Here is a 13,691-nt window from a genome sequence, read left to right on the forward strand (position 1 = left end):
TCGAGCCCCGGTCCAGGAAGATCCCACATGCCGCGGAGTGGCTGGGCCCGTGAGCCATGGCCGCAGAGCCTGCGCGTCCGGAGCCTGTGCTCCACAGCGGGAGAGGCTGCAACAGTGAGAGGCCCGCGTACTGCCAAAAAAAAATACATATATATATATATATATATATATATATATATATATATATATCTCCAGGGTTACAGAACAATAATATGACAGGCCTGGAACTCACAGGGTTTCCCAGGCTGTTTCTTGGTGATAAAGGTTAACAGGAAACTGCTTTCCAGTTTCTTTCAAAAGGAGGTGATTTTTTTTCCCGTCCATCTCAGAATATGCTTGTTATTTCCTCCACCTTCCTGTCTCTTGTGCAGCCAGGGAACAAATACTATCTCAAAAGGCATAGAATTTGCCATCTCATTTCAGTTTTCCATTATTAGAGAGTTGGAAAGGGAAGTGTTACTTTTTTTTCTTAATATGCTGTTGAGGAGAAAATGGGGGGCCGGGGGGCAGAATGTCTTCGCTCCTTAATTCTCAAGAATTAAAGCAAATGGGATCAAGATGTACGGCACTGTTTTGAAAAAATTAAGTTATTTCAGACCCAACAGCTTTCGACTCAGAATTATTATTCCAGAGCCAAGGTCACTGACTGGCAAACTCTAGAAGCCTCTGCTCTTCTTCTGGCTCTAGGACTGAAAGTCATCAGCAGCCCTGCGTGGGCAGCTTTCCATGTTCACGGTGAAAGAAGGGGCAGAGGGACAGGGGCTGGGTGTGGAGTATAAGACCCCCAATCATAAATGGGCTGGGAAATCATTTATTATTTTTTCTCCCTCCTGCACTGTCTTCATCGCCCATTTCACTGTCCAGTAAGAACTCCCACCAATGGTGTGTGGAGAGGAGAACAGTTGAAAGCATCTTTCATTCGTAGAACCTTAAGTGTTGGTGCCAGGCTCTGGATTAGTGCTGGGTATGCAAAAATGAATGAGATTTGGTCCCAGGCCTCAAGGAGTTAGCAGCCTACTAAGAAGGCATCTCAGGGAACAGAAAATCACGGCATCATGGGGCCATACAGTAAGCAGAGGTCGTCACCGGAGCCCAGGAGAGGAGGTCTGCTGTGGGGACCGTCCGCAGAGTCAGCGAAAACTTGTGGTGACCCTGAGTGAGTCTGAAGGGAGCAGGGGTGAGCTGGGGTGTGCAGGAGGATGGCTCTGGAAGTGAGAGGAATAGCTCGGACACAGGCACAGAAGCAGGATTGATCTGTAATAGGCCACGCCTGCAGGTCGCCCAGCTGAGCTGGCTTTGCTCTGACCCACCCGGAGCCCCATCCCGAGCCTCTGTCACCCTCTCCCCCTCCCCTCCTCTGCTTCCTTTCCCTTCCCTTCCATCTGTCTGCCTTCCTTCCCTCCTTCTGGTTTTGCTATTCTGACTACCCCTTGCCAGAAAGTTTACAACGGATATAGACTTTTTAATTACATCAAATGTAACTTACTGTCGGTTCTCCATATCCACGGATCAGATGTGAAACCCGCGGATATGTACCGACTGTACTGCACCATTTTATTTACTTTTTAAAATTTCGTTTGTTTGTTTTAGTTTATTTATTTTTGGCTGCGTTGGGTCTTCGTTGCTGTGCGCGGGCTTTCTCTAATTGCAGCGAGCGGGGGCTACTCTTCATTGCGGTGCGCGGGCTTCTCACTGCGGTGGCTTCTCTTGTTGCGGAGCACAGGCTCTAGGCCTGCGGGCTTCAGTAGTTGTAGCATGTGGGCTCAGTAGTTGTGGCTCGCGGGCTCTAGAGCGCAAGCTCAGTAGTTGTGGCACACGGGCTTAGTTGCTCCATGGCATGTGGGATCTTCCAGGACCAGGGCTCGAACCTGTGTCCCCTGCATCGGCAGGTGGATTCTTAACCCTGCGCCACCAGGGAAGCCCTACTGCACCATTTTATATCAGGGGCTTGAGCATCTGAGGATTTTGATATCCTGGGGGAGAGGTGGGTCCTGGAACCAATCCCCTGTGGATACCAAGGGAAAACTGTGTTTTGCTTTGAGACGTAGAATTTGCTTCTATATTTCAAGTCTCCGTTACTAGGGGAGTGAAGGTAGTAGAGCTTTACAGTTCCTCTGAGGCCACTCAGGCCCTTTATGGAGACCTCCATGACCTAGAATACTTGCTCCAAAAGCCGGAGGCAGGTGCCTGTTTTTTTTTTCTTTTTTTTTTTTCTTTTTTTGGTAGGGAAGGGGGTGGTGGTAGAGATCAACCAGCCACCTCATTCCCAGGCTTTGCATGAATAAAGACTATATCGTAATTTCCAAAAATTTTGTAGACCGTCCATGATGGTAATTGTCAGACTAGTATCCGTGGATTGAAAATATCTACTAATCTCTGAAGATGACTCTGGATTCAATTACAAATTTAAATGAATCTGTGTTGTATTCATCACGACAGCCTCTGCACACGTCTGTAAAATGGTCAAAGATGTTGTTTACTTAGTCTGTAGACAAGAGGCTGCAAACTGGGGGGCCACGGGCTCGCCCAAGCCTACACACACATTTTGTTTGCCTTACAGTGTTGGTGTGTTGGTTTTGCTGTCGTCGTTGTTGTTTTAATCTGAATTAGGTTCCAGTATTTGAAAGCAGCAGACTTCTTAGGTGGGGAACTGCTGACCACGTCCTGCTGTCTTTTACAGGCTGGCAAGCGGAAGCCCAGCAGGGTTATGGGACTTGCCCTGAATCACACAGCTCTGGGCCCAGATCACTGGGCTCTCGGCTTCCTCCCCAGGATTCTTTCCATCCCATCTTAACGCTGTTCTGGACGATCATAGCAATTGTTTCTTCTCATTTCACCTCCTGCCCCCTCTTGGGGCCCCCAGTTTCCACGAGGCAGGTACCCAGTGCCCTCCAGGTGTTGCCACCCCACTCAGAACCTCTTCCCCTCCAAGGCTCTGCATGCCAATCATTTCCTTCTCCCCTCTCATCACAGCTCCCTCAGTGCAGCTGAGCCTTAGACAAGTACAAGTGCCTTCCCTAATTCAGGAATTGAATAAACTCCAGAGTTGATGTGTAAAGGATCATTGAATTAAACTTAAATAATTTCAGCATGTGTTGTCTTGACAAAAATCCATAAGTTTCATCTGGATAAAAAATCCAATTCTCATTTGGCTTCATGTGCATGAATATCACGGCTTTAAGAACGCCAGCCACAGCTCTCTGGACGTGCAGACGTCAAACCCCACCTTGCCATCGTCACGAAGACCTGTTGTAACCATCTCAAGGAGAAATAGGGCCCTTCTTTCGATTAAGCAGAAGAAATTATCTTCTAAAACTCCAGCTCAACAGTGATGAGGACAAAAAGTAATGCAATGGAAACAAATGACATTATAAAAAAATTGGAAAGCAGGTAATGAAAAAGGAAGTCAATGATCAAGTTCAAGTGTCCTCTTAGAGGTTGATGGCAGGCCAGCTCTTTGCTATGAGAAGGGCTGTCCATCATGATGGTCCTAACCCACGGTAAACGAACTTGAAAAGCACTGTTTTCTCTCAAAAAGGAATCGTGGAAGCAATAGATGATGCCGTTTTCTTTTGTTCCTGTTGGATTGGGCGTCCGTATCCTCAAGTCAAATCATGTAACTCGGAGAACACATGATTTTCTGCCTGATTGGTTGATGCTTCTGTAGTTCACTGGCAGTTTTTCTCTTCCAGGTTCTATATAGAGAGCATCTCATACCTAAAGGACAATGCCACCATAGAGCTCTTCTTCCTGAACGCCAAGTCCTGTATCTACAAGGTAAGAACTTCCTCTTCCTGTTCAGAGTTTTCCGTTGAAATCTGAAAGTCTCCTTTGAAGCTGGGAATCCCACCTTGCTGCCCCTAATGCAATTTTATTGATTAGTAGAAGTAAGTTATAAATTAATGACTATAAATAAATGAGAACTCCGTGGAGCTAAAGCTATCAGGTGTTCATACGTGACTACTTCCAATCCCATCACTGTGTTTTAGCTCCTTGGAGGTGTTCCTTAGCTTGACTTTAGGGGTCTCCTGAACTTGGCAACTGTGGCCAAAAGAGGGAAACCCAGACCAATGTGACAAATGCACTAGGTCTCACAATTATAAATGAACCTCTTATAACCAAATGCATGTATATTTGATCATTTTTGGATGTTCTGGAAGTATCTCTCAAAAGGATGCTCTTGGCACTTTGGGTGAGACAATTTTTTATTTTTTTTATTGAAGTATAGTTGATTTACAATGTGTTAATTTTTGCTGTACAGCAAAGTGATTCAGTTATATATATATATATATATATATACATTCTTTTTCATATTCTCTTCCATGATGGTGTATCACAGGATATTGAATACAGTTCCCTGTGCTGTACAGTAGGACCTTGTTGTTTATCCATCCTATAGATACTCGTTTGCATCTGCTCATCCCAAGCTCTTACTCCACCTCTCCCCTACCCCCCACCCCCTTGGCAACCACAAGTCTGTTCTCTATGGGGTGGGACAGTTTTTTTTACTGTGATAAAAGTTACCATGGTCTCCATTGGTAAGTGTACAGTTCAGTGGCATTAAGTACGTTTACCTTGTTTTACAGCCATCATCACATCCATCCACAGAACTCTTCATCATACAGAACTGAAACTCTGTACCCCTTAAACAGTAACTCCCCACCGCCAGCCCCTGGCAACCTCCATTCTATTTTCTGTCTTTATGAACTTGACTACTCTGGGTACCTCACGTGAGTGGAATCACGCAGTATTTGTCCTGTTGTGATTGGCTTATTTGACTTAGCATAATGTCCTCGAGGTCCATCCATGTTGTAGCCGATATCAGAAGTTCCTTCCTTTTTATGGCTAATATTCCATTGTATGCAGTTACTACGTCTTGTTTATTCACCCACCAGTCCATGGACCCTTGCGTAGCTTCCACCTTTTGGCTGTAGTGAATGATGCTGCTGTGAACGTGGGTTTATAAATGCCTGTTCAAGTCCCTGCCTTCAGTTGTTTTGGGTGAATACCCAGAAATGGAATTGCTGGATCATATCATAATTCTATTTTTCATTCTTTGAGGAGCTGCCATACTGCTTTCCATAACGACTGCACCATTTTATATTCCCACCAACAGTGTGTGAAGATTCCATTCTGCACATCCTTACCCACACTTGTTATTTTCTGGGGTTGTTTTTTTTTTAATAACAACCAGCCTAGGAATTCCCTGGCGGTCCAGCGGTTAGGACTCTGCGCTTTCCCTGCTGAGGGCACTGGTTCAATCCCTGGTCGGGGAATTATGATCCTGCGAGTTGCACCGTGCAGCCAAAAAACAAACAAATAAATAGTAGCCACCCTAGTGGTATTAGGTGGTACCTCACTATGGTTTGGGTTTGCTTTTCCCTGAGGATTAGCGACGTTGAGCATCTTTTCGTATGCTCTCTGGCCATTTGTACATCTTCTTCACGGACACGTCTATTCAAGCAACAGTTCTTAATTGAGTGGGACAGTCCCTTGCATCCAGTTCCCCCATATGCTTGTAGTGTTTCCTTTCACTGGATAACCCAAAACGCCCACAGAATCCAGCACACACCCCGTCCCGGGGGAGAGGGGCTTGCAGAATACCGCTCCCCGCCCCGGGTTGAGAATCATAACTAACAGAATGTACTTAAAGTGAACGCCCACTCTGCACCCGCCCTCCAACACGCCCCCTTCTGTCTCAGGAGTGCAGCCTTAGGGCAGCTCATTAATGACCAGGGAGAAGGACGGCTTGTACTTAACGCCCGTGGCGCCGTGGTGGGCTTGGTGCCGAGCGCCTTCTGTAGGTTGTGTGGCTGCATCTTTGCACCATCTCTGAGATGAAGACTCCTCTTTATCTTAGTTTTCCCTGTGAAAAAGATGAGGCACAGGGTGGTTATGAGATTCACCCGGGGTTGCATATCCACTGAATGGCAGAGTCAGTCAGGGCTGAAGTTGGCAGCCTGATTCCAGATCACAGATCTCACCTGTTGGGCTGCACTGTGCCCTGGAGGGCAGACTCTCCTTAGAGAACTTCAAAGCCGAGTACACCTGTTGTAACATGGTCAATGGCTGTATTCAGAGGAGATCCCGCTGCCTGTATTTTCCTGTTTAACTAAACCTAGTTTGGAGGGATTGCAACACCTGACTACACATTAAAGCACACACACAGGCGAAGCGGTCTGTCGGCCATCACTTCTCCTTCTGGAAGTTCTTCAGCACATCACTGCACAGAATAGCTCCACTGAATGCAGATGTTCAGAATCGTGGAGGGCGTGGTAGTGATCCAATTCAGTTCTGTGAAAGAACCTTGCTTGGTGACAACTGCTGAACCAAGACGTAACCTGGGCTCAAGCCCAAGAGCGCTCAGACTACAGTATTCGGGGCTTTTGCTGAATGGAAGAACAAAGACGCTGCATGTAGTTCCAGGGACTTGCAAATTTCTTCCTCTCTCTCAACCCTCATTTTCTCATTATAAAGTGGAAATAATAATACCAGTCTTACGTACCTCGTAGGTGGCAAGCGTCTCTGATGGTGTTTGTTTAATCCATGTGAAAGCACTTTGGAAGAATTCAGGAATAAAACGTGAGGACTGTCCACCAGGGGGCAGACTTGGGCAGTAGATGCCTGGGAAGTCGCTGACTGGGATGAAATCGCCCTCAACCCCAGCAAGTAAAAAGTTGCCCCAAACTGTGCTTATACAGACCCCTGGGTTAAGGGAGCAGACATGGTTTCTCTCGGAGTTGTTCGGTTCAGTCTAGTCACAGATGCTGAGCTGAAGGTGAAGATTTCAGTGCTTCTGAACATAATGATCACAGAGGACTCTGGGATGAATGGGAAATTGTAAAAAAGAAATCCCAGAACTAAAGAGGTGATGCATTCGGAGCCAGCCACATTTAGGGTCCAGGTGCCCACAGCCATCAGCCTGCCTGCTGACCTGGGTGGTGTGTGCCCTTCTAGAACCCCAGCTGTCTCTTCTCAGCATCTGTCCTGGAGCTTAGTGACTTGCGTCAGTGAGCCCGAGTTGGCTCTTCTGAAGGTTACGTAGGGGACAGAATCGCGTCACAAGGCCACCCGTCTCCTTCCCATCATCAAAAATAATGTTTTCATCTGCATAAGTTGACACTTAGAGTCTATAAAATTTTTTCACTTGTCTTACATTTTTTGAGGCTCATGAGTGGGATGGAATCATCAGCTGTACTGAGGGAGGAAACCGATGCTGGAGAGATTTAGTAACTTAGCGAAAGACAAGGAACCAGAAGTGGTGGAACAGGCTTGGCACCGTTGTAAATGTGTAAAGATGGCGGAAGGCCCGGGAGCAGAATGACTGTGATTAGGGGTTTAGACTCCGTGGCTCACAGACTTGGGTTCCCTTCCTACCTCTGCCTCTTAGCGACTGCAGTAAATGTGGACACCTTCTGTGACGTCTCCAAGCTTAATTTTCTTCTTTGGTTGAACAAGGATATTAAAAGACCCAACCCACCACCTTCTTGGGGAGATTAAGGGAGATAGACATGAAGGTGGTTAGCACCCCACCAGGCACGTTATTAGCTCCCGCTGAGATAGAATTGCTCACTTGGAATCAGATCTGAGCTCACCTTGGCTGCGATTTTCTGCGTGCTGCCCACACTGCCCTCTGGCGCTTTGGAGGCCTTGATGGACCTGAGAGTGGTTCCAGACGTGTAACCGGTAGGTAATGCTGATACCAGCTGACCCAGCGCCCTCCCTGTGTCTTGGGGAGCGATTCCTACAACGTACTAGAATCTAAGTTGTTCAGATACCATAAGCTGTTTATTCCTGCTTCCTCCAAGTCCTTATTTCATTCGCTTTTTTAACGCGTTCACATTTATTTTTATCTAAGTAATATATGCCGTGGTTTAGAAGCCACATGGCTCTAGGAGGCTGTTTATGAAAAAGAGCCCCCCTCCCGCCTCCCGCCCCCCCACCCCCCCGCAACTCCTGCCGCTTCCAGCAATTTTAGCTGTTTCTTCTGGTATTTGCCTCTCTCTGTTTGTAAATGAGGGGCACAGGGTGTTATTCCTTGATTTATCCATCTTTGATGTACTGAATTCCTCGTAAGGCAGGTGAGGATTGAGGTCTCCTATGCAAGCACCCACACTTTCCTTTTCCCGTTTTCCCAGTATGGTGATAGCACAGTTCTGGGCCAAAGCCATACCCATCAGCATTACATTATTATGACTAATCCAAGTAGCATCCTAAGGTTGTGATTCCGTTTTTAGACAACCAGTTATTTTACCTAAAGGTAATAATAATTGCCTTGCTGTTACTTGTTTTAGTTTCTATGTATCCATCATTTTTTTTTTCCAGAAGCTACAGATTCCCAAATGTCCACCGATGTTAATTTGCATCTGCATCAGATAATTCATCCATTCCTCTCTTTAGCTTGGGTTTTGTTGCTGCTGCCTTTGTTGTTTTTCCAGGCACCTCCCTTTTAGAGTCCTCTGTCCTTCTGTTCCTGTCTGGACATGGCCTCATTCATAGCCCTCAGCCCAAGATGCCCCTTTCCTGTCCCGTCTTCCCTTCACCCCAGCTCTGGACTGGGTGCTCTGCTTCCTGGATCCCGAGTCTTCCTGTGTTTTGTTTTACAACATTGTTTCACTGGAGAACATCCTGCAGTAACCCAGAGAAAGCGTATATGAGAAGTACAATGTTTGGGTCCTTGCATATCTGCAAAAGCCTTTGCTCTACTTTTATATCTGGTTAATGGTTTGACTGGATGTGGAGATACAGAATGACTTCTCTCGGAATATCAAAGGTGCTGCCTCAGAGTCGTTGAGAGTTGCTTGCTCTGGTGAAGTCTGCAGTCCATACGCTGTATGTGGACTCCCCCCACCTCCATGACCCCCCACGGGATCTCTTAGGATTTCTTCTTTATTCCTCTTCATCTGAAGTTGCAGGATGGCGCGCCCTAAAGTAGGTCTTTGTAAGCCCACTGTGGTGTGTATTCAGCGAGCACTTTTAGTCTGGACATTCGTATTCTTCAGTTCTGGGAGGTTTTTCGTATTGTTTCTTTAGTGATGTGTCTCTGTTTCCTCTGTGCTCTCCTTCTGGAGCCCCTGTTAATCTGATGCCGGGCACAGCCTCCTGCTTTGATACCTGGTTTCTCCTATTTTCCATCTTTGTCATTTTGTTCTACTTTCTAGAAGATTTCCTCAATATTATCTTGAATCTCCTCTATTGATTTTTTAACCTTTGCCATCATGTTTTGAATTTCCCAGACTTCCTTCATATTATCTGATTTTTCTTTATATACATGTAATCCTGTTATTGTCTTTGAGCCTGATATCCTCTTATCACTCCAACAATATTAATTATCATGCACGTTCTGTTTCCTTTGTGTTTCTTTCCAGTTCTTTTTTTTTTCTCTGTTTATTTATTTTGGTCTCTGTCTTTCATGTAGGAGGCTTTCCATCCATATTTAAGAGTGAGGCACTCAAAAGCTCCCAGTGCCCAGGTGGGGATGGTCCTCTGTGGCTGTCCCTGTGGAGTGTCCCAGTGGCAAGCTGTTTCTTTCAGTGGGAACCCTAAGTATCAGTGCTTTGTGTCTTTTCTCATGGCTCTTCATTGTCTCCAGAGGATGTAATGTCTTACTTCCCTCCTGGGATGTCTCCTCCCGCTTCAGGGTCTTGGGGACGGAGTGACCTCCATTAGGGTGTAGGCCCCCTTTTGAATCCCTGAGCTCTCGGTCTGCTTCATCCTAGCTTCCTACGCATCATCTTCTCCAGAGACCAGACCTCTGATCTCTTCAACAGCACAAAAGCGAGGAAAGGTGTTTTGCTCTGTTCATTTGTTTTGTCATTTTCCCCAAACCACGAACGCCAGCTCTCACTTTCCACTCTTCACCAGGAGACAGAGAGCAGAACTGCAGTGGATTTCGCTCTCACTTCTCCTTGCTTTACAATCCCCCTATTTTCTACCAAAAGAGCAGGAAATTACAGTCATAATCTGTACAAGATGCAGAAAGTTAGAATCTGGTCAGGAACGAGCGGGGCTCTACTCGTCTCCTTTCAGTGAAGTAGGAAGACGTGTCAAAAGGGGTCATCGGGACTTCCCTGGTGGCGCAGTGGTTGAGAGTCCGCCTGCCTATGCGGGGGACGTGGGTTCGTGCCCCGGTTCGGGAAGATTCCACATGCCGCAGAGTGGCTGGGCCCGTGAGCCATGGCCGCTGAGCCTGCGCGTCTGGAGCCTGTGCTCTGAAACGGGAGAGGCCACAACAGTGAGGGGCCCAAGTACTGCAAAAAAAAAAAATCAGGGCTTCCCTGGTGGCACAGTGGTCGAGAGTCCGCCTGCCGATACAGGGGACGCGGGTTCGTGCCCCGGTCCGGGAAGATCCCACATGCCGCGGAGCGGCTGGACCCGTGAGCCATGGCCGCTGAGCCTGCGCGTCTGGAGCCTGTGCTCCGCAACGGGAGAGGCCACAGCGGTGAGAGGCCCACGTACCGCAAAAAAAAAAAAAAAAGAGGTCATCAACACCCGACATGGCCACTTCCTTCACCAGCATTTCTGTTGTGTTTCGACTCATTCAGGGGACAGGGGGTGATGGAAAGGAAACTTTCGTCCAAGGGATGGACGAAACTCATTGAGAAATGTGTCTAGTTCTGAGGAAAACTCCCATGGGAAGTGAGCCTAGGATGATGTGTGCTTCCTAGGAAGTGACCCAGGAGAGCAGAGCTCTCCTGCCAAGTTTTCCCTCTGGTCGTCTCTCTCTTGGGATGTGGCTTCCTCTGTCAACTGGAGAAGGCCCATCAGTCAGTCCCGTGGGGGGCAGTGGACTTGCTACACTAGAGGGAGTGCTGGGGTGGACGTGGACTCTAATCTCAGCACTTTCACCGCCTTCAGGATTGAATCCCGCCTGCTCGGAGTTCTCCAATGGCAAAGTGAGCTTGCTGTCAAAATTAGTCACCACAGTAATTTTCAAAAGCCCTTCAGACAACATGTGCTAGGTCATAAAATGTCAAAATGTTTTTTTTAATTTTTAAAAAGAAGGATTCCCTTAGATGATAGATCTTAAAGTTATAAGGGAAATATAGAATTCTGAAATCCAGCTTCCTGTCATCTTCAGAGGCATACCTTCCGAGAGATAAGAAAAGAGGCTCCCGGAACTTCCCTGGTGGCTCAGTGGTTAAGAATCCACCTGCCAATGCAGCGGACACGGGTTCGAGCCCTGGTCCGGGACAATCCCACATGCTGCAGAGCAACTAAGCCCGCACACCACAACTACTGAAGCCCCTGCGCCTAGAGCCCATGCTCCACAACAAGAGAAGCCACCACAATGAGAAGCCCGCGCACCGCAACGAAGAGTGGCGCCGCAACTAGAGGAAGCCCGCGCACAGCCACAAAGACCCAATGCAGCCATAAATGAATGAATGAATGAAAGAAAGAAAAGAGGCCCCTACACTGAAGGACCTTCCACTGCTATTCAGTTCCTAGGAGGAGCAATTTGATCCTTAGATGATTTAAGTTGGGTGAAGTGAGGGACTGGTCAACATAACTAGCTGCCCTGTTATGAATCTCATGTTTGAACAGAAGGGGTTGACCATCCACTCTTTATATGCATCCATCACACTTACATGCTTGATCTCAGAATTTATCTTGTCCGAAATGATAACCAAAGAAGCAGGGCCCGTGGCCACCATCTGAAGACGCACAGAAGTATGTCTCCTGGTTTGGAGGAGAAGTTGGCACCAGCATTCTTCTGAGTGAATTTTGATGATCACCTTCCACTGACCTCTCACTAAACAAGGCGCATGGTCAATGCTCAGTAAATTGTTTTTAATGGCTTCGTTTCCAATCCCAGGATGAGAGGCCCGCGTACCACAAAAAAAAAAAAGGTACATAAGGGCTTCCCTGGTGGCGCAGTGGTTGAGAGTCCGCCTGCCGATGCAGGGGACGCGGGTTCGTGCCCCGGTCCGGGAGGATCCCACATGCCGCGGAGAGGCTGGGCCCGTGAGCCATGGCCGCTGGGCCTGCACGTCCGGAGCCTGTGCTCCACAACGGGAGAGGCCACAGCAGTGAGAGGCCCGCGTACCGCAAAAAAAAAAAAAGGTACATGGACTTCCCTCGTGGCACAGTGGTTAGGAATATGCCTGCCAGTGCAGGGGACACAAGTTCGAGCCCTATTGTAGGAAGATCCCACATGCTGCAGAGCAACTAAGCCTGTGAGCCACAACTACTGAGCCTGCGCTCTAGAGCCCCCAAGCCACAACTACTACAGCCTGTGCGCCTAGAGCCCATGCTCCACAACAAGAGAAGCCACCTCAATGAGAAGCCTGTGCACTGCAACGAAGAGTAGCCCCCGCTCGCCGCAACTAGAGAGAGCCTGTGTGCAGCAGTGAAGACCCAACGCAGCCAAAAAAAAAAAAAAGATACATGCACCCCTATGTTCATTACAGCACTATGTACAATAGCCAAGACATGGAAGCAACCTAAATGTCCATCAACAGATGAATGGATAAAGAAGATGTGGTACATGTATACAATGGAATATTACTCAGCCATGAAAAAGAATGAAATAATGCCATGTGCAGCAACATGGATGGACCTAGAGATTATCATACTAAGTGAAATAAGTCGGACAAAGACGAATACCATATGATATCACTTATCCGTGGAATCTAAAATAATGATACAAACGAACTTATTTGCAAAACAGAAATAAAGTCACATACGTAGAAAATAAACTTATGGTTACTCGGGGGGAAAAAAGGGGAGAGGGATAAATTGGGAGATTGGGATTGACATATACACACCACTATATATAAAATAGATAAGCAACAAGGACCTCCTGTATAGCACAGGGAACTCTATTCAATACTCTGTAATGAGCTATATGGGAAAAGATTCTAAAAAAGAGTGGATATATGTATAACTGTTCTGTACAGCAGAAGTTAACACAACATTGTAAATTCTTATAGTCCAATAAGAAGTTTTTTAAAAAATAAAATAAAATGTAAAAAAAATAAAAAAGATTCCAATAAATGCTAAAAAAAATGCTGAAGAACAGACAAAATTGTGGAGTTCAGATGATTCAGAAATGCCAGTAAGTGAAAATAAATAATGCAGACCCGATATTTGTAGTGAGTCTCAGAGTTTCCAAATCACCTCTACATTGCCGCCTCACCAGACTCAATACAATAATTGGAAAAGAAACTGTTCTCCCCATTCTACTGACGAGGAAGATGAAATTCAAAGAGGTCCAGGGATGTATTTATTCAATGCCCCAGAGTAGAAATAGTCTTAAAGAGATGGCAAGAAACCATCCTCTTCGGGCGTTTTGCAGGTACAAAGAAAGATGGTTACAGTGGGTGAGGATTTACCAGAAAAACCATGGGGCAGCCCTGCAGGTCGTTCTGCTTGGACTTGGCAAAGGTCATTCTCATTGAAATCTTTTCAGCCTACCATGTGGTTGCTCATCATCTTTTCTGTTATAAAGCTCTCACGAATCTTCCATGAGAGCTGGAATTTCTGACCAAGGAGGAAGGCTTTTCATTAAAATTCTCTGTTGAGTCTGAATATCACCACCAGGGCCCTTGGAGCAAGGGGGTCGTGACGAGTTCCTCCAGCTCTCAGGACTTTTGGAGACCGTCCTTACACCTGTCACTGGGGATTCTCATGGGGCTCTCTCTTTGGAACACTCAGAGACCCTCAGAATGGAAATCTTTTTGAGCATATTG

At 46.7% G+C, this 13,691-nt stretch overlaps 1 protein-coding gene across 9 annotated transcripts in view; it reads left to right on the forward strand.

Moving 5' to 3' along the window:
• The window catches only part of FRMD4A (FERM domain containing 4A), a 640,139-nt gene that overhangs the window by 514,044 nt on the left and 112,404 nt on the right, over nt 1-13,691 (forward strand). For all 9 annotated transcript variants that reach the window (XM_060292572.2, XM_060292533.2, XM_060292551.2 and 6 more), the window contains one exon: nt 3,693-3,777. In XM_060292572.2, coding sequence (XP_060148555.1) covers nt 3,693-3,777 — 85 coding nt within the window. The remainder of the gene's footprint in view (nt 1-3,692; nt 3,778-13,691) is intronic.

This window comes from Globicephala melas, chromosome 2 (genome assembly GCF_963455315.2).
Source record: "Globicephala melas chromosome 2, mGloMel1.2, whole genome shotgun sequence".
NCBI lineage: Eukaryota > Metazoa > Chordata > Mammalia > Artiodactyla > Delphinidae > Globicephala > Globicephala melas.